The following is a 21,126-nucleotide window of genomic DNA, read 5'->3' as shown; positions in this document are numbered from 1 at the left end:
CTAGTATGCAGCTGCAGGTGCCCTCTTGTTTACATATGCCACTGCCATGATGATGTCTGACATTACTCTAACTGCTTTTCCTTTTGATATGAGAGAAAGTACAGGTGTGTAGGAATATTAAGTGTGGATATCTACAGTTGATTAAAATTTAATCTGATAACCATATGAAACAAATTCATTAGTTTGGGGAGTAGTTGCTTACACGTTTGTATGGTAATCAATCAGTTTTATTGTGGCAGCATAAGTGTACAAGGTTTAATATGGTACAGATATTTCTTTTTTGTTTTGGATTTAGTTTGCTACAGTTTCACAGCACAAACATAAGAAATGCCAACCCAAGTCACAAGTATCTGGCAAGTACCCAACACAAGATAGATCACAAGCTACTATTGCTTATTAATTACCATAATAGCAGTTTATGTATTTATTCTCTAGGAACTTAGCCAAACCTTTTTTAAACCCAGTTACACTAACTGCTGTAACCACATCCTCTGGCAATGAATTCCAGAGCTTTAAGTATGCGCTGAGTGAAACAGAATGATCTTTGATTTGTTTTAAATGAGCTGCTTGCTAACTTTATGGAGTGCACCCTGGTCCTTCTATTATCTGAGAGAGTAAATAACCGGTTTACAGTAACTTGTTCAAGTCCTTTTATGATTTTGTAGACTTCTATCATATCCCCCCTCAGTCATCTCTTCTCCAAACTGAACAGCTCCTAACGTCTTTAGTCTTTCCTCATAGGGCAGCCATTTTATGGCCCTTATCATTTTGGTCACCCTTCTCTGCACTTTTTCCAGTGTAGCTATATCCTTTTTGAGATGCGGTGACCAGAACGGCACACAAGTATTCAAGGTGCGGTCTCACCATGGAGTGATACAGAGGCATTATGACATCCTCTGTTTTATTTTCCATTCCCTTCCTAATAATTCCTAACATTCTGATCGTCACAACACACTGGGCTGACGGTTTCAATGTATTATCCATTATGATGCCTAGATCTCTTTCCTGGGTGGTATCTCCTAAGATAGAACCTAACATTGCGTAACTACCGCAAGGGTTATTTTTCCCTATATGCATCACTATGCACTTGTCCATGTTAAATTTCATCTACCATTTGGAAGCTCAATCTTCCAGTCTCACAAGGTCCTCCTGCAATTCATCACAAGCTGCTTGAGATTTAACTATGCTGAATAATTTTGGGATATCCGCAAATTTGATCACCTTGCTCATCATATCCCTTTCCAGATTATTTATAAATATATTAAAAAGCACCAGTCCAAGTACAGATCCCTGAGGCACTCTATTGTTTATCTTTTTCCACTGTAAAAACTGACCATTTAATCCTACTCTGTTTCCTGTCTTTTAACCAACTTGCAATCCACAAAACGACATAGAAACATAGAAATGACGGCAGAAGAAGACCAAACGGCCCATCCAGTCTGCCCAGCAAGCTTTGCACATTTTTTTTTCTCATACTTATCTGTTACTCTTGGCTCTTAGTAACCTTTTGGTTCTATTTCCCTTCCACCCCCACCATTAATGCAGAGAGCAGTGTTGGAGCTGCATCTATGTGAAATATTTAGCTTAATTAGTTGGGGTAGTAACCGCCACAAAAAGCAAGCTACACTTATGCTTATTTGTTTTCCCAGACTATGTAATTCAGTCCTTTTTGGTTGTTGACTGTATATAGATCCTCTTTTTTTTCTTCATTCCCCCTGCCGTTGAAGCAGAGAGTTGTGCTGGACATGCATTGAAAGTGAAGCATCAGACTTTCTCCCCTGCCATTGAAGCAGAGAAACATGAGAGAGTCTAGCTCAAATTTGATGGGATTGTATGTAATTTGAGCTAGACTTTCTCATGTTTCTTTGTTGAAGCAGAGAGCCATGCTGGTTATGTGTGAAGCATCAGTCTTTCTCCCTTGCCGTTTAAGCAGAGAGCTATGCTGGATATGAATTGAAAGTGAAGTATCAGGCTTATTTGGTTTGGGATAGTAACCCGCCGTAACAAGCAAGCTACTCCCTGCTTTTTTGTGAATGCAAATCCTTTTTTCCACATTCATTCACGTCCTCTAGACTTTATGGATCCACAGTGTTTATCCCACGCCCCTTTGAAGTCCTTCACAGTTCTGGTCTTCACCACTTCCTCCGGAAGGGCATTCCAAGCATCCACCACCCTCTCCGTGAAGAAATACTTCCTGACATTGGTTCTGAGTCTTCCTCCCTGGAGCTTCAAATCGTGACCCCTGGTTCTGCTGATTTTTTTCAGACGGAAAAGGTTTGTCGTTGTCTTTGGATCATTAAAACCTTTCAAGTATCTGAAAGTCTGTATCATATCACCTCTGCTCCTCCTTTCCTCCAGGGTGTACATCTTTAGATTCTTCAATCTCTCCTCATAAGTCATTCGATGAAGACCTTCTACCTTTTTAGTCGCTCTTCTCTGGACCGCCTCCATCTTGTCTCTGTCTTTTCGGAGATAACGGTCTCCAGAACTGAACACAGTACTCCAGGTGAGGCCTCACCAAGGACCTGTACAAGGGGATAATCACTTCCCTTTTCCTACTCGATATTCCTCTCTCTATGCAGTCTTCTGGCTTTAGCTATCGCCTTGTCACATTGTTTTGCCGACTTCAGATCGTTAGACATTATCACCTCAAGGTCTCTCTCCTGCACCGTGCACATCAGCCTTTCTCCCCCCATCGAAACTGTTCATTTGGATTTCTACTCCCCATATGCATGACTCTGCACTTCTTGGCATTGAATCTCAGTTGCCATATCTTCGACCACTCTTCCAGCTTCCTTAAATCCCGTCTCATTCTCTCCACTCCTTCCGGCGTGTCCACTCTGTTGCAGATTTTAGTGTCGTCTGCAAAAAGACAAACCTTACCTTATATCCCGTCCGCAATGTCGCTCACAAAGATATTGAACAGGACCGGTCCCAATACCGATCCTTGCGGTACCCCACTTAACACTGCTCTCTCTTCAGAGAGAGTTCCATTTACCAACACACATTGTTTTCTGTCCTTCAACCAGTTTGCAATCCAGGCCACCACCTCGACACTCACTCCTAAGCTTCTCATTTTATTCACCAGTCTCCTGTGCGGGACCGTATCAAAAGCTTTGCTGAAATCCAAGTAGATGACATCGAGTGCCCTTCCTTGATCCAATTCCTTGGTTGCCAAGTCAAAAAAGTCAATCAGATTTGTCTGACAGGATCTTCCCCTGGTGAATCCATGCTGCGTCTGGTCCAGCAATTCTCCTGACTGTAGATAGTTCACTATTTTCTCTTTCAACAGTGACTCCATTACTTTTCCCACCACCGAAGTGAGGCTAACTGGTCTGTAGTTACCAACCTCTTCTCTGTTCCCACTCTTGTGAAGCGGGACCACCACCGCTCTTCTCCAATCACTCGGCACCACTCCCGTTTCTAGGGATCTATTGAACAGGTCACACAGCGGACCCGCCAGCACATCTCTGAGCTCTCTCAGTATCCTGGGATGAACTTCGCCTCCTATACCATGACTTTTTAGTTTTCTTAGAAGCCTCTCATGTGGGATTTTGTCAAACGCCGTCTGAAAGTCCAAATACACCACATCCACCAGTTCCCCTTCGTCCACATGTTTATTAACCCCTTCAAATAAAATGTAGGAGATTTGTGAGGCAAGACTTCCCTTGGGTAAATCCATGTTGGCTGTGTCCCTTCAAACCATGTCTTTCTAAATATTTTGTGATTTTATTCTTTATAACATTTTCCACAATTTTTCTCAGCACTCAAGTCAGGCTCACTGGTCTATAGTTTCCTGGATCACCCCTGGATCCATTTTTAAATATAGGGATTACATTGGCTATCTTCCAATCTTCAGGTACAATGGATGATTTTAATGATAGGTTACAAATTTTTACTAATAGTTCTGAAATTTCATTTTTTATTTCTTTCAGAACCCTGGGAGTGTATACCATCTGGTCCAGGTGATTTACTACTCTTCAGTTTGTCAATCAGACCTACCCCATCTTCCAGGTTCACTGTGATTTGGTTCAGTTGGTCTGAATAATCACCCATAGAAATCTTCTTTGAAACGGGAATCTCTCCAACATCCTCTTCAGTAAACACTGAAGCAAAGAAATAGTTTAATCTTTCTGCAATGGCCTTATCTTCTCTAAGTGCCCCTTTAACCCGTTGATCATCCAACAGTCCAACCGACTCCCTTACCGGCTTTCTGCTTTGGATATATTTTAAAAAGTTTTAGTGTGAGTTTTTGCCTCTATGGCCAACTTCTTTTCAAATTTTCTCTTAGCCTGTCTTATCAATGTCTTACAACTTGCCAGTGCTTATGCTTTATCCTATTTTCTTCTGAAGGATCCTTCTTCCAATTTTTGAATGAAGATCTTTTGGCTAAAATAGCCTCTTTCACCTCCCCTTTAAACATGCCAGAAATAGTTTTGCCTTCCTTCCACCTTTCTTAATGCATGGAATACATCTGGTCTGTGCTTCTAGGATTTATTTATTTATTTTTAACAATGTCCATGTCTGCACACTTTTTACCTTTTGTAGTTGCACCTTTCATTTTTTTTCTAAATATTTTTCTCATTTTATCAGTTTCCCTTTTGAAAGTTTAGCGCTAGAGCCATGGACATATACTGTCCCCCTTCCAGTAATGAAAGGTAAACAAAACTTATATGTATTATCTCCAAACCTGACTTTGCACGTGTTTAATTACGCAATTGCCAGACTAATTAACCTAGCTGAAAGGTAACTGTTATTTCATCCTTAACTGCTGAAGATCAAGCTCCTGTAGAAGTCTGGTTTCTGTCTCAACAGTTCATAAGGAAAATCCAGCAAACCCTGTATGGCAGATGACAGAACTCAAAGGTCTCACATACGTCTCTGTGAGATATGGTGGCAGCAATAGGGTAAGGTCTTAGCTTTAGTTCAAGGGATAGTTGGCCAGACTCCTGCTTCTGAGAGCAGGCTGCTGATTAAGAAATTCTGTCTTATTTGCAGGTTCACAGATGTAGTGAGCTATAGTAGTCAAAGTTCTGGAAGCAAAAGCTCTCCACCTGTATATCCTTTTCTCTGTTTGGAACCTCATTGCATATTCAATTCTAAAGGTTTCAGCATTGATCAGATGTTACTACCTTCTATAGACACAGGATTGATGGAATGCAGGTGATGCCGTCCAGATGCATATGAATATTCCCATTGCAGATTGATGGAGTCATAAAGTTCATCAGCAGAGGTGCAGAACAATACCCATTTCATAGCTGGTCTCATGGTTGGATACAAAATTTTCACAGACATGTACACAAATCTTGTCCAAGGTTCTCATATCGCATTGTGAAAAACTAACAAGTGTTGTCTGATATGGAAGAACGATCGCAGATTCTTCTGTGGGAATCTGTCTTGTATCAAGTTGCCAAGGTCATCACATGGCTGATGACTCTATCTTTGTGTTGCTTGGCCTGCACTTTTTTGGTTCAGTCTGTGAACATAGCTGCAGGCTTCACATTCACTGATGCACATCCTTGTTTATGGTCACTGGCGTTTAATCTACTGGAGCGCTAGTCTGATGGCTCTTGTCTCTATCCTGTTTGTTGTCCACTGTCGTCCTTCCATTGTCCTTGGACCACATGACCTTTGTAGTGGGCTTCCCAACCTCCCAGACTGGCATCTGTAGTGACCACATTTCAGGCAGAGGGCTCTAGTGCTACCCCTTTTAACAGGTAGGACAGCTCTGTCCACCAGTCCAAGCTGCTACTTATCTCTGTGGATACCTGTAGATGGCACTAGTAATCCAGAGAAGAAGGTGACCAATGTGATAGTAGGGATTGCTGTAAAGGTCTATGGCTCATGAGAGCAGGTCCAGTGCTGCTGCCATGAGGCCAAGCACCTGGAGGTATTCCTACATTTTGCGTGCAACTTTATCCTAGAAAGACCTATGCCCCTAGTATCAGCTTGGCCACTCTTGAGCCAAAAAAAACAAAACAAAATACCACTGGTAGAAATTTATAACCATATATCAATATAATATAATATTGTAGATAGTGCTTTTAAATTAAATCCTCATAACTTTGAGCTTACAGTGTTCGCTTAATGCTGTTCTATACACATCTTTTTTGGAAGGCAAAGCAATTAAATCTGCTCCACAAGTACAATCATAGGTCTCATTTTTCATTTTTAACCAATTTTTTGTTTTATTTTTCAAAAATGTGCTTTCTTTTGAATGGTGCACTGGTGAGTCAAATAAATGAAAAACAAACTGTAAAAGAGCAAAGCACTCATCTTGTCAAAGTTTCTTGTCCTGAAGGTATTGAAGTTCTTTTCCCAGAAATATGCCACCACTTCTCCTTAGGATATATTCAAAATGTGTGTCAAAAGCAACAGACATGCTGGCGTGTTTTGATCCTTCTTCAGGGGCATTGGGAAAATCGCTATATATAAGCTATTAAAAAAAAAAAACAAAACCCCAGAACAAAACAGAAATTAAGCTCTTGTATGAACATGATTACAAGCTACAAACAACACGGGCTCAGGCCTTTTCATTTTTGGCCCTATGTTATAGCATGTTCTTCCAGCTGCATTATGATGCGAGAGGGATATGAAAAATTTAGGAAAAGTGTAAAGGCTGTGTTTTATAATGAGGCATATTTGTAATTATTTTATGTTAGTTCATGTGTTTCATATAAACGCACCATACAAACACTATATGGAACATAATAAATTGTCTAAAACAGAGACATAAATATTTTTAAATATTTTTTTTTAATCACAAACTACTTTGTTTTCAGAAAACCAAATATTTAGAATATTACAAAATATTCAGAACTAAGTTCATGACATTAAAAAGTCTTTAGTCCACAGCGATGTAAATACATAAAGTTGATCTTAGCATATTTGTTGTGGAAAATAGGAACTTGAAGTCCACCTCTTTTATGCTTCTATAATGTCAGTTCTGTCCTTACAAGATATCAATCCTGTCCAACAATGGACTTTGTTTCACCTGTTAGGCTTCTTCAGGGGAGTTTTCTACCCGATAAATAGGATGAATTGTCTTTAATATTATTACATGCCAAAGTGCACTGCTTAAATATATCAAATTGATTCTATCACTGGAGATTTTATGCCCTAGCTCATGTATTTACTGAAAATAAAAACAGAGAGCATACGTAACACCAATTCTAATAAACTTAAAAACAGTTCCAGAAAACTACCTGTCTCTATACTCCTTGTCTGTTGTTTTTATCTTATAATATAACATTAAAAAAACAAAAACAAAACATACTGTGCAATTCATATAGGTATATTTCTCACACAACTATGGCAGCATTACCCAAAAGTACTTTCAGTTGGGGCCGGGGTCTACTGTATGCATATCCTTTGATATCGCTAGTCATGAAGACAAGGGCCCATGAAACTCATAGCCCCATTTTGTCCGAGACAGATTTTGGTTCCTGCTCCTCAGGGAGATGTCAGTCAGGGAAACTATCAAGCTGAGGACTTTCCCAGATCTCATTACTCAGAATCAAGGCAGGATGTGCATCCCAGCATCAGGTCCCTGGCTTTCACTGCCTGGATGTTGAGAGGTTGACTTTGCAACTACTTGGCCTATCAGAGGATGTGGCTCAATTTTGTGGTGGAATCCTTTCATGAAGCTAAAAAGTCCTATAGATTTAAATGGAGGTTTGCCAATTGATATGAGCAAAAGGCACTAGATCCTTTCTCTTACTGCATACAGAAACTGCTTGATTACCTTCTATTTTTATCTGTCAGGTCTCAAGACCAACTCAGTAAGAGTTCACCTCTGTACATTTGGCACCTATCATCAGCATGTAGAAGGTAGACCCATCTCTGTATAGTCTTTGGGTGTCCCACAGTTTATGTGGGGTCTACTTCATTTGAAGTGTCCTTTCAGGCCTCCAGCTGTGTCTTGGGACCTCACTGTGATTTTGTCCCAACTGATGAAAGTTTCTTTTGAGTCATTGTGCTGTAGTGACCTGAAGTACCTGACCTAGAAGATCATATTTTTTGTGTCAGTCATTTCGGTGCAGTCAGTGAGCTCCAGATTCCTAGTAACTTAACCACCTTATATCAAGTTTTTTCAAAATAGGATGGGTGTGCAGAACCACGCTAAGTTCCTGCCTAATGTGGAGAAATTTTTCTTTTTTTTTAAATTGTATATTTAGCTCATGCCGTCTCATTATAGCTCATCCCTTCCAATACTGGTCTGAAAGAACCTTGGCCACTTACCTGCAGTGGACTAAGGCCCATAAAATGTCTGCCTAGCTTTTTGTTTCTTTTGACAGCAACAAACTGGGGATTGTTGTTGTCATATATACTATCCCAATTGCTAGCAGATTGCATCTCCTTCTTTTATGCCCAATTGGGATTGAGTCTGGTGGGCCATGTCAAAGCTGACTCTGTCTGAGCTATAGCAGCATCAGTGGCTCACTTAAAATTGGTCTTCATGAAGGTGATCTGCAAGACTGTGACGTGGAGTTTTCTCTTCACGTTCACTTCTTATTGCTGTTTGGACAGAGACTCCTGACGTGTCAGCAGTTTTGGCCAGTCTGTCCTGGGGAATTTGTTTGAGGTGTAGAACCCAATGCCACTTCCTCTAGGGCCCATTTTTGTTTTTGTTCTAGTCTGCTCCTCATAGATAAGGCTTAAAATGGAAAATAGACTTGTTGGACAGCAGGTTATCAGTCCTCATGAAACCAGTCTACCTCCCCTTGGAGTTGGTTTCTCTTTATAATGCTAAGGAACAAAACTGAAGGGGCCCCATGTGACGTGTAGTATAGTGGCATGCTAGGTGTGGTCGGTGAGACACAATCAAAGTCTAGAAACTTTGATTTAAACATTCTGGGCTGTGGTATGTTGGTTGATGTTACTCCATATGTGAAGGTTGACATCCTGCTGACTCTGAAAACACCTGTTACAGGTAAATAATTGTTTTTCAATACTTTCTAAACAATATTGTGGAAGGTCTAGCTGACTAGGTGTGTCTTTTTGCAGATTATACCAAAATCTGCATTAGGGTAGATATCCAGTAAGGTGGGGAAAACATGAGGAGAGGGGTTTAATGGAGCTTGAGGAATGGTCTACAGTCTGCCAGCTAAAATTTAAAGCTAAAAAAAGCATAAATTCATGCATTTGGGCTGCAAAGACCCAAGGGAGCGGTACAGTGTAGAGCAGTAATCTTCTCTATTTTTTATGTGAGAGCCACTTTGGATCCCATGGGACTGCAGCAGAGCTGAGTTGGGGAGACTGGGGCCTCTGGCCAATGATTGGGCCAGAGGCCCCAGTCTCCCATTCAATGTTGCAGTTAATCTGGGGAGTCCCCTCGTAACCTCCCATTGGCCATTGCTACCTCCTCTGTCCTTCCCTCCATGTAACTCTTCAGTTAGTGTGTGTTTCTGTGTGCAGGTGGAATGCATTGCTGCTGCCATGTTGTATCTGTTCTGTGGTGGGCCAGTATGCGAGTGAGTTTGTAGCTTACAATAGCTTGCCTTGCTGCTAGTGTGCTGTATGGGTTCCACCTCCAGCCTTCCTCCTCATTTCATATTCCTTCTTCCCCCTTCCCAACAGCTTAAGACCCTGAAGAAGTGTACCCAGTTTGCAGCTCTGTAGCTTCAATCCTCCCTTTGGGGTGCTCTTCCTGCTGTTGACTATACTGAAGTCAATCTCCTCCCTCACTGCTGTGCTTTTCCTACTACTGGTTATGTTGTGTTTCCTGTTCCTCTGGCATTGGAATGAAGGGGACCTTCCAATTTCTGTGGCCATTGATCCTGGCTGTCAGTGCACTGTGGGGTCAGTTCTGGAAGGGAGGTAGGGGAGTAGGGTTTAGTCATCTCAGCACAGCATCCTGCCTTTCATACGCCTCTCCAACTCACTTCGGGTATCTGACATGGTCTGCCTCCCCTTCTCCACTATAGCTAATGGCTGGGGCTGGGCTCTTCTCGCCATTGCAGTCTGTCTGCCTGCTCCTCTCCAGATGTGCAGTGAGTGGAGAGGCCTTTAATCATGGATGGAGCATGCTCCGAATATGTTTTTCCCCAGAGGCATTGGATTAATTGGGGGCCCATCCTAGGGGTCCACAGGAGCCTCCACTGGCCTCTGGGCTTTACCTTGAAGAACACTGGTATAGGAAGTGTAATTCTTCTATGCACAAAAAAAGAGCAGAATCTAGGGGTGAATATATTTGACCACAAGGTGGAGAAGGTGATGGCAAAAGCCAGAAAGATGCTTGAGTGTGTAGGGGGAGCAATGATCAGAAAAAAAAATTAGGGGAGACCTCACTTGGAATATATATGTACAATTCTGGAGACTGTACATACCAAAATTATAAACTAGATGGAGTCTGTCCAGAAGGTGGCTACTAAAATGAACAGTAGTTTTCATTGTAAAGCATATGGGGGACAAACTTAAAGATCTAAATATGTATACGCTAGAAGAAAGTCAGGATAGGTAGATGAGCTAGACTTTTAAATACCTCCAAGGTTACAACGGTCAGGAGGCAGGCCTGTTGCAATGGAATGGAAGGTGTTTAATAGAGGTCATGGGTCAGTGTGAAAGAGGGTAGACTCAGAAATAATCTAAAAAAATATTTTTTTATAGAATTTAATATAGAGTGATTTTAATAAAGACACTTTAAACTTGAAACTCTAAAGTATGTATTCACAACTGAGGTCTCAAGGAATTTGACTCCTTCAGTCAGTGTTTAAAGAATTTTAGATAGACATGGGTAAAGAAGTGAATTCTTTACGGATACACAGATATCCAGTGTATAACGTGCTCTGAGTAAGATCTCTAATAGAGGGAATTGCTGCAAAGATAGCAGCTTGCAAACATTTCAGAAGATGTGTATTGTATATCTGTATATTTTGTGTGTATAGCAGTTTAAATCACACACTAAAGAAAGTTACTTGTGCAGAGATTAAAAGCTTTCAGAGATAGCTCTAGTGGCATGTCTGACTAAATATGCCATATTTCCACTAGCGTTTAACTATTCACTTTTAGTGGCCTGGTGTTTCTGCTGAATATGACCCTTATCCTCCCAGAGCTTTTCTGCTCTGCAGTATTGTCTAATTGCTGCTTTCCTTCCCAGTGCTTGAAGATAAAATTGGATGATCAGAAAACAGGCTGCAGAACACTGGACCAACTGAGCACCTGAACCCCAGAGAGAGGTCACATTTGGGACAAGGTAGTATGAGTCCTGGAGAAGAAGAATGGCATTGGAAATTAATTTGCAAATAAGAAAAGGTTATTGATATGGAACACAGGTTTCATTGTTTTTATCTTGTAAAACGTATTGGATTCTTATATACTAAAGATTTTCTCCCATTCTGTGTTTATGGGAACATACTAGCTAAAATCATAGACATTTATATTTTAAGAATAACTTTTTCTTATTTTAAAATGTTTTATCAAGTTTCATTGCCTTGGGCACATTTTGTTACCTGGTAAGGAAGTATATAAAAAATAAATGAAATATATATACTTAATACTGTTTGAAAAATTATTTTCATGTTTCTATAAAATATTAAGTATAGATGAGGAGAGTGTTGACTACTGTTTATACTTCCTTCAGTGCCATGGTATTGGTGTATGAGTGTAGTTAGGTAGCAGGTTTCTCTTCCTGGCTACTTGGTTGATGGTGAAATAGCTTTCCTACCCAGGTACATGCATATTTTAAGTTATGATTTTTTATTCATGACTACTACAATGCTCTGTTTTATAAGAGTTCAGTAATTTTTTGTTTTTTTATTATTGTTTGGGTTTTATGTTTGTAACAATAAAACTCATTTTGATGTAAACCGCCTTGAGGTATAATTAGAACATGATTTAAAAATTTTAAGATTAAAAACAAATATATTTTCTCATACAAAAAGTTAACTTAGCACAAGTTTGGAACTTGTGAGCAGCAGCACAAATTGTCAAGGCTTAGCACTGCTGCTGATTAGTTTCATACTTGTGCTTTAAGGTATGTACCATGTGTCGAGTATTTATGTGTGTTTTTTGTTTTTTGTTTTTTTTTTTTCTTTTTGATTAAGCTATCGGATATCAATGATTGCAATCATGAGTCGAGGGAAGCGTGACAGTAACTTCTGCAGTGTTGAGATCGGGGATTCTACTTTTACTGTTCTGAAAAGATACCAGAATCTAAAGCCAATAGGCTCTGGTGCACAAGGGATAGTATGGTAAGCTGTTTCCTTTTCGTTTTTCTTAAAGGAGTAAAAAAAAATCTATTGCCAATGTAAATTTTTATTTATGAACTGGCCCTACTAAAGAGATTTACAGTTGTGCTCATACGTTTACATACCCCTAGCAGAATTTATAAGATTTGTAGCATTTTAAGAAAACATGAGTGATCAGACAAAACACATCTGTTATTTTTAATGTTTTAAATTAAAACTATTATGCATCACAGAATAACACAATCATTTAAACAAATCATAGCACAATCATTTAAACAAATCATAGCAATAAGGGAAATGAAATGGTCCTGTTGAAAAGTTTGCATACCCTTGAATGTTTGGGTTAATAATATACACTCAAATTGACATACTCAGATTGAGATGGCAATGAAAGGTAGGTATCCACCTATGCCTTGTCTGATTGTAATTAGTATCTGTGTATAAATAGTCAAATGAGTTTCTTAGCTTTTGAAAAAACTTTGTGCATTTCATCCAGGGTTGCACTGACTTTGATGCATGGGGAAAGAAAAAGAACTGTCAAAGGATCTGTGAGCAAAAGTAATTCAACTTTATAAATCCAAGAAAAGGATATAAAAATATATCCAAAGATTTGAAAATGCTAATCAATACTGTTCAAACTCTGATCAAGCAGTGGAAAATTATGGGTTCTGTTAATACCAAGGTAAACCAAGAAAGATTTCAGACACAACTGCCAGGAAAATTTGTTGGAATGCAAAGAAAAGCCCACAAGCAACTTCTACTGAAATACAGGCTTCCCTGAAACAAAGCAGTGTGCACAACAAGGAAATACTTGAACAAAAATAGGCTGCGTGGTAGAGTTGCCAGAAAAAATAAATAATGTTAATTAGCTTACTCTGATATTCGCAGTTATCTGATTAACTCGTGCGGCAAATTCTAGACATGCCGCTGAACTGATCTAAAGTTAGCATGCCATGTGACAGTTTTTTTTTTTAATACAAACAAGGATTTTCTTGAGTACTTATCTTCCTGATAGATCGTTTATTGTAAACATTAACTTATACACGGGTCAATGCATTTCACTGGATTTTGGTCTCAAAATCGCCTATCGATTTATTCACATTTGCCTATTCTAGTCCTCTCATGATTTTATAGACCTTTATCAAATCCCACCTAACTGTCTTTTCTCAAAGTTGTATAGCCCTAACCTCGTTAGCCTTTCTTCATATGTTAACCTAGCCATTCCATCCCCTGTATCATTTTAGTCACACTTCCCAGAAACTTTTCCAGTTCAGCTATATCTTTTTTGAGATGCAGCAATCAGAAATGCACGCAGTACTCAAGGTGCAGACTCACCATGGAGCAAAACAGAGATAGTATGACATTCTCCATTTTGGGGTAGATTTTAAAAGGGTTACGCATATAAGTTATGTGCGTAACCCTTTAAAAACCCCCCTGCGCGCGCTGAGCCTATTTTGCATAGGCTCGGCGGCGCGCGCATGCCCCGGGACGCGTGTTGGGGGGCGGCGCGACGTTCAGGGCGTTCCGGGGGCGTGGCCGAGGCCTCTGAAATCGCTCCCAGGCCGGGGAATTGCGCGGCGGCGGGCAACTGGCACAGGGCCTGGGGTAGGCGTAACCTTTCGCGATAAAGGTAGGGGGGGGTAGGGAGGGGAAGGTGTGGGGAGGCCGAAGGAAAGTTCCCTCCGAGGCCGCTCCGATTTCGGAGTGGCCTCTGAGCGAATGGGCAGCGCGCTCAAGGCTCAGCACGCGCAAGATGCACAAATGTGCACCCCCTTGCGCACGCCGACCCCTTTCTAAAATCTACCCCTTTATTCATAATTCCTTTCCAAATAATTCCTAACATTCTATTAGCTTTTTTGCTCTCTGCAGCACACTGAACCGATGATTTCAATGTATTGTTTATTATGAAGCCAACGCTAGTTACTTTTCCCTTTATGCATCATTTTGTACTTGTCGTCATTAAATTTCATGTGCCATTTGGATGCTCAGTCTTCCAGTTTTGCAAGGTCCTCTTGCAATTTATAACAATTCATTTGTGATTTAACAACTCTAAACTAATTTTGTATCATCTGCAAATTTGAATACCACACTTGTTGTTCCCCTTTCCAGATCATTTATAAATAAATTACAAAGCACCAGTCCAAGTATAGATCACTGAGGCACTCCACTGTTTTCCTTTCTTCACTGAGAAAACTGACCATTTAATCCTATTCCCTTTTTCTAATCTTTTAGCCGGTTTGCAATCCACAAAAGGATATTGCCTCTTATCCCATGGCTTTTTAATTTTCTTAGAAGTCTTTCATGGAGGACTTTGTTAAACGCCTTCTGAAAATCCAAATACGCTAAATCTACTGGCTTACCTTTATCCACATGTTTATTAACCCCTTAAAAAAAAAAAATCCCAGATTTGTGAGGCAAAACTTCCCTTGGGTAAATCCATGCTGGCTATGTCCCTTTAAATAATGTCTGTCTATATATTCTGTGATTTTGTTCTTTAGAATAATTTCTACAATTTTTTATGGCACTGAAATCAGGCTTACAAATCTATAGTTTCCTGGATTATATGTACTCCCTGGAGGAAAGGAGGAGCAGGGGTGATATGATTCAGACTTTCAGATACTTGAAAAACTTTAATGATCCAAAGACAACGAAAAATCTTTTCCATCAGAAAAAAATCAGCAGAACCAGAGGTCACGAGCTGAGGCTCCAGGGAGGAAGACTAAGAACCAATGTCAGGAAGTATTTCTTCACGGAAAGGGTGGTGGATGCCTGGAATGCCCTTCCGGAGGAAGTGGTGAAGTCTAAAACTGTGAACGACTTCAAAGGGGCGTGGGATAAACACTGTGGATCCATCAAGTCTAGAGGGCGTGAATAAAGTGGAGGCATTCAAACACTGCACGGAGCGGCAGTAGCCTCTGAGGCATTCAAACACTGCACGGAGCGGCAGTAGCCTCAGCGGCATTCAAACACTGCACGGAGCGGCAGTAGCCACAGAGGCATTCACGGAGCGGGATGCCAGTGGCCAGTAGTTGGTGTTCCACCTTCACGGAGCGGAAGGATGGAGGGCTGCTATTTCCCAAAAAAAAAAATAAATAAAAACAGGGGTGGGTAAGAGTATGGGGCAAGGGGGTGGCCTGCTTGTTACAGCGGTTGCTACCCCTAATTGAGCTGGATGTCACTTGGATGCAGATACGGAGCTGCTCTCTAAATTGGGTGGAGGGGAATTAGGGCTGGAGGGTACTGGAAGCCAATAGTAACAGGTGGGAGAGAGAAAAAGGGAAAAAAAATGGATAAAGTGCGTAGCTTGCTGGACAGACTTGATGGGCCGTTTGGTCTTCTTCTGCAGTCATTTCTATGTTTCTATGATTACCTCGGAGCCCTTTTTAAATATTAAATATTGGGGTTACATAGGCCACCCTCCAGTCATCAGGTACAATGGATGATTTTATTGATAGGTTACAAATTACTAGTAATAGATCTGAAATTTCATTTTTTAGTTCTTTCAGAACTATCTCGTTCGGGCGATTTGCTACTCTTCAGTTTGTCAACGTGGCCTACGACATCTTCCAGGTGTACCATGATTGGTTCAATTCATCTGAAACATCACCCTTGAAAACCATCTCCAGAACTAGTATCTCCCCAACATCCTCATTAGTAAACTCTGGAGTAAAGAATTTGTTTAGTCTTTCTGCAATGGCCTTATCTTCCCTAAATGCCCCTTTAACTCCTCAATCATCTAACTGGCTTTCTGCTTCGGATATATTTTTTAAAGTATTTATTATGAGTTTTGCCTCTACAGCCAGCTTCTCAAGTTGCCAATGCTTATGCTTTTTCCAAATTTTTTCAGATGGATCCTGCTTCCAGTTTTTGAAGAAAAATTATTTTTGCTAAAATAGCCTCTTTCACATCACCTTTTAACCATACTAGCAGTTGTTTGGCTTTCCTTCCACCTTTTTTAATGTGAGAAATACATCTGGACTGCACTTCTAAATTGTTTAAAAATACCATGTCCATGCCATTGTACACTCTTAACCACACAGAACTGATGATATGCACGCATGTAGGTGGCCACCTACATGTGCACATACCATCAGTTTTGTGCGCCTACCTTCCATTTGCGAGATACGTGCACACTGCCGAAACTAATGGACCAATGAATGCACATTCCTACAAGTTATCTTCATACCAGGCAAGCAAGTTACCACCACCGACCCAGTAATTTACATTCCTAATAACTGAATCACTGGCTATGACAGCTGATCTAACCCTTCCCTCCTGGGCAATACTTCTGGGAGACTTGTCCTCCTTGTGAGATGTTAATGCATCACCTGAGAGCAGGACTTTGCTACAGACTCACTTCCTGCTATACCAGGATGATACTGTCCATTCAGGTGACCTTACACTCCAAGGCACAACTGGCGTTGCCAAACTAAGTTGGAACTTGGCTACTATGTCCCTGAAGTTCTCCTCTATATACCTCTCTGGCTCTGCTCCTCGGGTCTGCCACTCTAGCCTCCAGAGATTGGACTCGTTCTCTGAGAGGTCCCAAAAAACACAACTGAAGCCGATCCAATATAGCTCTGTAAGGACCAAAAAACAAAGAGATCGGTGTATGAGGGTACTGTGAGAATAAAGAATTTTGCCATTACATCAATCTTTGTTTTTTGCTCATTCTCTGAGAGCCAGGCTTTGCACTGAGTGCGCACATACAACCTCTCACCAACTGGTAAAAAATCATACATATGTGACACTTGGTGCAAAAGATTGGAAGACCCTAATCTTGCTGTGTACTTTCTCCCCCCTACCCCTTTTGTAGCTTTATTTTCCCTGTTATCAAGAACTCATCTCTTCCCCTCCCCGAGTCTGACATCCCTCAGAAGTTCCCAATACCCTCCAGACACATACCTGCTTACCTCACCCTCCCCTCCCTCTCTGACCCACACCAGTGTTTATTCTCTCAAGCAACTTAACACAGGTTTTTTCTCCTAGGACAAGCGGGATGGTAGTCCTCACACATGGGTGACATCATCGGATGGAGCCCAGCATGGAAAACTTATGTCAAAGTTTCTAGAACTTTGACTAGGCATACCGAGCATGCCCAGCATGCCTATACCATGCATCCACGCAGAAATTTCTTCAGTCTCTTACGCCCCCTTGGAGCTTTTACCTTGCGGTCACTGAGCTCATGCTCTTTTTGTTAAGAAACTTGGTGAAAATTTTTCAACAAATATTTTTTTTTTCTCGTGTCTCTCTCTGTGCGGGTCCCTCTCCAGTTCCTTCTTGTTTCTTAATCAGGTTTTTTGGCAGTTCAGTAAGTTTTCTTTTGTTTCCATCCCCCCCCCATGGTGGTGGTGCTTCGATACTCACCTGCCACCTCTGTTGTCGTTTGTGCCCCTTTCAGTTTATATCGTTATGGCCTCATTGGGTTTTCATCGATGCCCTCGGTGCTCGAGGACTGTGTCCAGTACGGACACAAGTGTGTATCCTCTGCTTGGGGGCATTGCATGAAATTCGGAGGTGCTGACTTTGTAACCAAATGACCCCGAAGGGACGTGTAACTCGCCTCGACAAGATGGAGAAGCTCTTTGGGGAGAGAGAGTCTGAGCCATCGGCATCAGTGGCTTCAACACCAAAGGACCATGGAGCCATACTGACAGATTCCGTGCCATCGACACCGGTGGAGCCATCCACTCCATCGATGCCACCAGCAGATAGGGGTGCTGGGGACCGGTCCCTGTCGGTCTTTTCCAAGTCGAGGACATCAGGTTCATAGTCTTCGACCTCTGCACTGGGGAAAGACTGGGCCAAGCACAGAGGGAAGCAGAGGATGCATCAACACCAGTCACCTTCGATGCATGGTGCCAGGCTCGGGTTGGCACTGGCGCTTGCCCAGATACACCTGAAACCCTATGGCAAGGAGTGCCCTTCCTCCATCAATGTCCGGGGTTCGCAATGGTTTTCACTGGTCCTGGTCACCAATCCCCCTCACGGGTCCAAGGAAGAACTGGTCACCCTTCCTTCTTCCCTGTTGGTATTGGCATTAGCAACATTCGAAGAGCTGGTGTTTCAAGTCCATTCGTCGGTGGAGTGGGCGCTGCAGGGCTTCGGTCCTGTAGCACCGACGGCACTGGAGTCAGTGCTGCCCATCTCTGCTTCTGGAGAAGCTCAATGTGCTCTTCGGTGCATTACTGACCCAGGAAGCTGTTGAGGTTGGGTCAAAGGAAGTCTTTCTTTCACCAGAGGAAGTACTATCCTCCACCTCCTCAATCCCATCCACAACATCGGAGCTCCTGCCGTCCGTCCCAGGCATTAGAGAGCTCCCAAGTCCCAGCCACCTCCTCTGTCAGCTCCTCAGTCAACTCTGGGGATGAGGTTTTGACTGAGCCATAGGGAGTGTAAGCCATTTGCCCATACCCGGGACAATGGAACTTATGGTCAGGGGCAGCCTGTGGTTCTTTGCGAAGCAGTGGCCCAGATTAATCTCGGACCCATAGATTTTGTTCATCATCCACTAAGGGTACCAATTAAATCTATTGGATGTCCTGCCAAATTTCTCTCCTTGACCTTTTTGGGGGCCGGTAGAGGTGGTATAAGCGGAGCTCTCCTCCCTCTTGCCAGCCAGAGCAATCAAGCCCATACCACCAGAGCAAAGAGGGTGGGGATTCTACTCAGGTACTTGCTGATTCCAAAAAGAACAGGAAGAACTCCGTCCTATCCTAGACCTGAGGGCCTTGAACAAATTTCTAAAAAAAGAAAAGTTCAAGATGGTTTCCCTTGCCATCTTGATCCCCCTTTAGAAAAAAGGAGACTGGCTGTGCTCCCTCAATCTAAAGATTGTATACACCCATATGGAGATACTTCCTGTGACCAGGGAATATCTCCAATTTGTGGTGGGAAAACACTTCTAGTACCGGGTGTTGCCGTTCGGGCTCATGTCAGCCCCATGGGTCTTCACAAAATGCTTGACCATGGTGGCAGCACACCTCCGCAGGCTGGGAGTGCATGTTTACCCATATCTGGATGATTGGCTGGTCAAGAGTATGTCTTGGCAGGAGCCACCAGGTCCATGCATTTGACTGTCCAGGTGATGGAGGGTTCGTTCTCAACTATCCAAAGCCCCATCTCACTCCGTCACCTCAATAGGACTTCATCAGAGCCCTGCTGCACACAGCTCGGGCCACAGCCTTTCTGCCATGCCATAGGGCCGCCATTGTGGCAGAAGTTCAATAGAGCAGCTTTTAAACCAGAACAAAGGGGAAAGCAGACAGTTGCTCAGCAGTGCATGGTTCAGAGGGAAGTATTTTCGAAGGATACTAATGAAGCATTAGAGTTAGGACATCCTAACAGAGAAGTTCCAATAATAAGAAATGTAGTACATGTGCCTATAAGTAAAGAATCACCTGAGCTAAATGATTCCAATTTATCTCTATCAACTGAAATGCAGAATGTAAATACAAACAAAAAACTCACTTTGAAATGTTTGTATGCTAATCCAAAAATCTAAGAAGTAAGATGGGAGAATTAGAGTGTATAGCAGTGATTGATGATATAGACCTTATTGGCATCTCAGAGACATGGTGGAAAGAGGATAACCAATGGGACAGTGGTATCGCAATGAGAGAGAGGAGCAGCTTGGTCACGGGTTGGTGCTTTATGTCTGGGATGGCATAGAGTCCAACAGGATAAAAATCCTGCAATAAACTAAATGCATAATTGAATCTCTATGGGTAGAATCCCATGTGTATTGGAAGAGTATAATGATAGGTGTATACTACCATCCACCTGGCCAGCATGACGAGACGGACCGTGAAATGGTAAAAGAAATTTGGGAAGCTAATCAAGTTGGTGGTGCAGTAATAATGGGAGATTTCAATTACCCAATACCCATTAATCCAAAGAAGCATACCCATGCACATATATAAATCCACAGAAACAATGGTGCAGGAAGAAGTTCTCGTTTCCACAAAGTAACCCGCTCCGGACACTAACTTCAAAGACTGTTACTGCATATTGGTCCCTCCCGATGCAGCAAGTGCGAAACACGGGACCGTGTCGGGGGACTTCAAGAGCTTCTGTGTAATTATTGATGGAGTTGCCATGATGAACTTTTGCTAATTTGTGATTTTTTTGAATAAATACACTTTTTCATTTACTTTGTGGAAACGATAACTTCTTCCTGCACCATTGTTTCTGTAGATTTCAATTACCCCAATATTGCCTAGTTAAATATTACATCAGTAAATGCTAGAGAGATAAAGTTCCTGGATGGAATAAATAGCAGTTTTATGGAGCAATTGGTTCAAGAACTGACAAAAGAGGGAGCAATTTTAAATTTAATTCTCAGTGGAGCGCAGGATTTGGTGACTGAGGTAGTGGTGGTGGAACCACTTTGCTATAGTGATTATAAAATGATCAAATTTGAATTATTGACTGGCAGAGGGACAAAGTAAATCTCTGCTCTAGCACTAAACTTTCAAAAGGGAAACTTTGATAAAATGAGAAAAAAAAACAAACTGAAAGGTGCAGCTAAAAAGGTTAAGTGTGTGCAACAGGCATGGAAATTTGAAAAAAAATACCTTCTTAGAAGCGCGGTCCAGATGAATTCCAGGCATTAAGAAAGATGGAAGGAAGGCAAAAGGATTACTGGCATGGTTAAAAGGTGAGGTGAAAGAGAGGCTATTTTAGCCAAAAGATATTCATTCAAAAATTGGAAGAAGGATCCATCAGAAGAAAATAAGATAAAGCATAAGCATTGGCAAGTTAAATGTAAGACATTGATAAGAAGTAAGATGGGAGAATTAGATTGTATAGCAGTGATTGATGAGATAGAAGTTGGCTATAGAAACAAAAACTCATAATAAAAACTTTTTAAAATATATGCGAAGCAGAAGGGTCTGCAAGGGAGTCGGTTGGATAGAGGGATTAAAGGGGCATTTAA

General features: G+C 41.6%; 1 protein-coding gene across 5 annotated transcripts in view; it reads left to right on the top strand.

Annotated features, from left to right (window-relative positions):
* MAPK8 (mitogen-activated protein kinase 8) overlaps positions 1 to 21,126 on the top strand; it is a 153,526-nt gene that overhangs the window by 36,334 nt on the left and 96,066 nt on the right. For all 5 annotated transcript variants that reach the window (XM_029609636.1, XM_029609632.1, XM_029609637.1 and 2 more), the window contains exons 2-3: positions 11,099 to 11,194; positions 12,045 to 12,191. In XM_029609636.1, the coding sequence (XP_029465496.1) occupies positions 12,058 to 12,191 (134 nt within the window). In that variant the 5' untranslated portion in view covers positions 11,099 to 11,194; positions 12,045 to 12,057. The remainder of the gene's footprint in view (positions 1 to 11,098; positions 11,195 to 12,044; positions 12,192 to 21,126) is intronic.

The sequence above is a fragment of the Rhinatrema bivittatum genome, chromosome 7 (assembly GCF_901001135.1).
Source record: "Rhinatrema bivittatum chromosome 7, aRhiBiv1.1, whole genome shotgun sequence".
In the NCBI taxonomy this organism is placed as follows: domain Eukaryota; kingdom Metazoa; phylum Chordata; class Amphibia; order Gymnophiona; family Rhinatrematidae; genus Rhinatrema; species Rhinatrema bivittatum.
The sequence above is the reverse complement of the archived record's forward strand: the minus strand, read 5'-3'. Positions and strand labels throughout refer to the sequence as shown.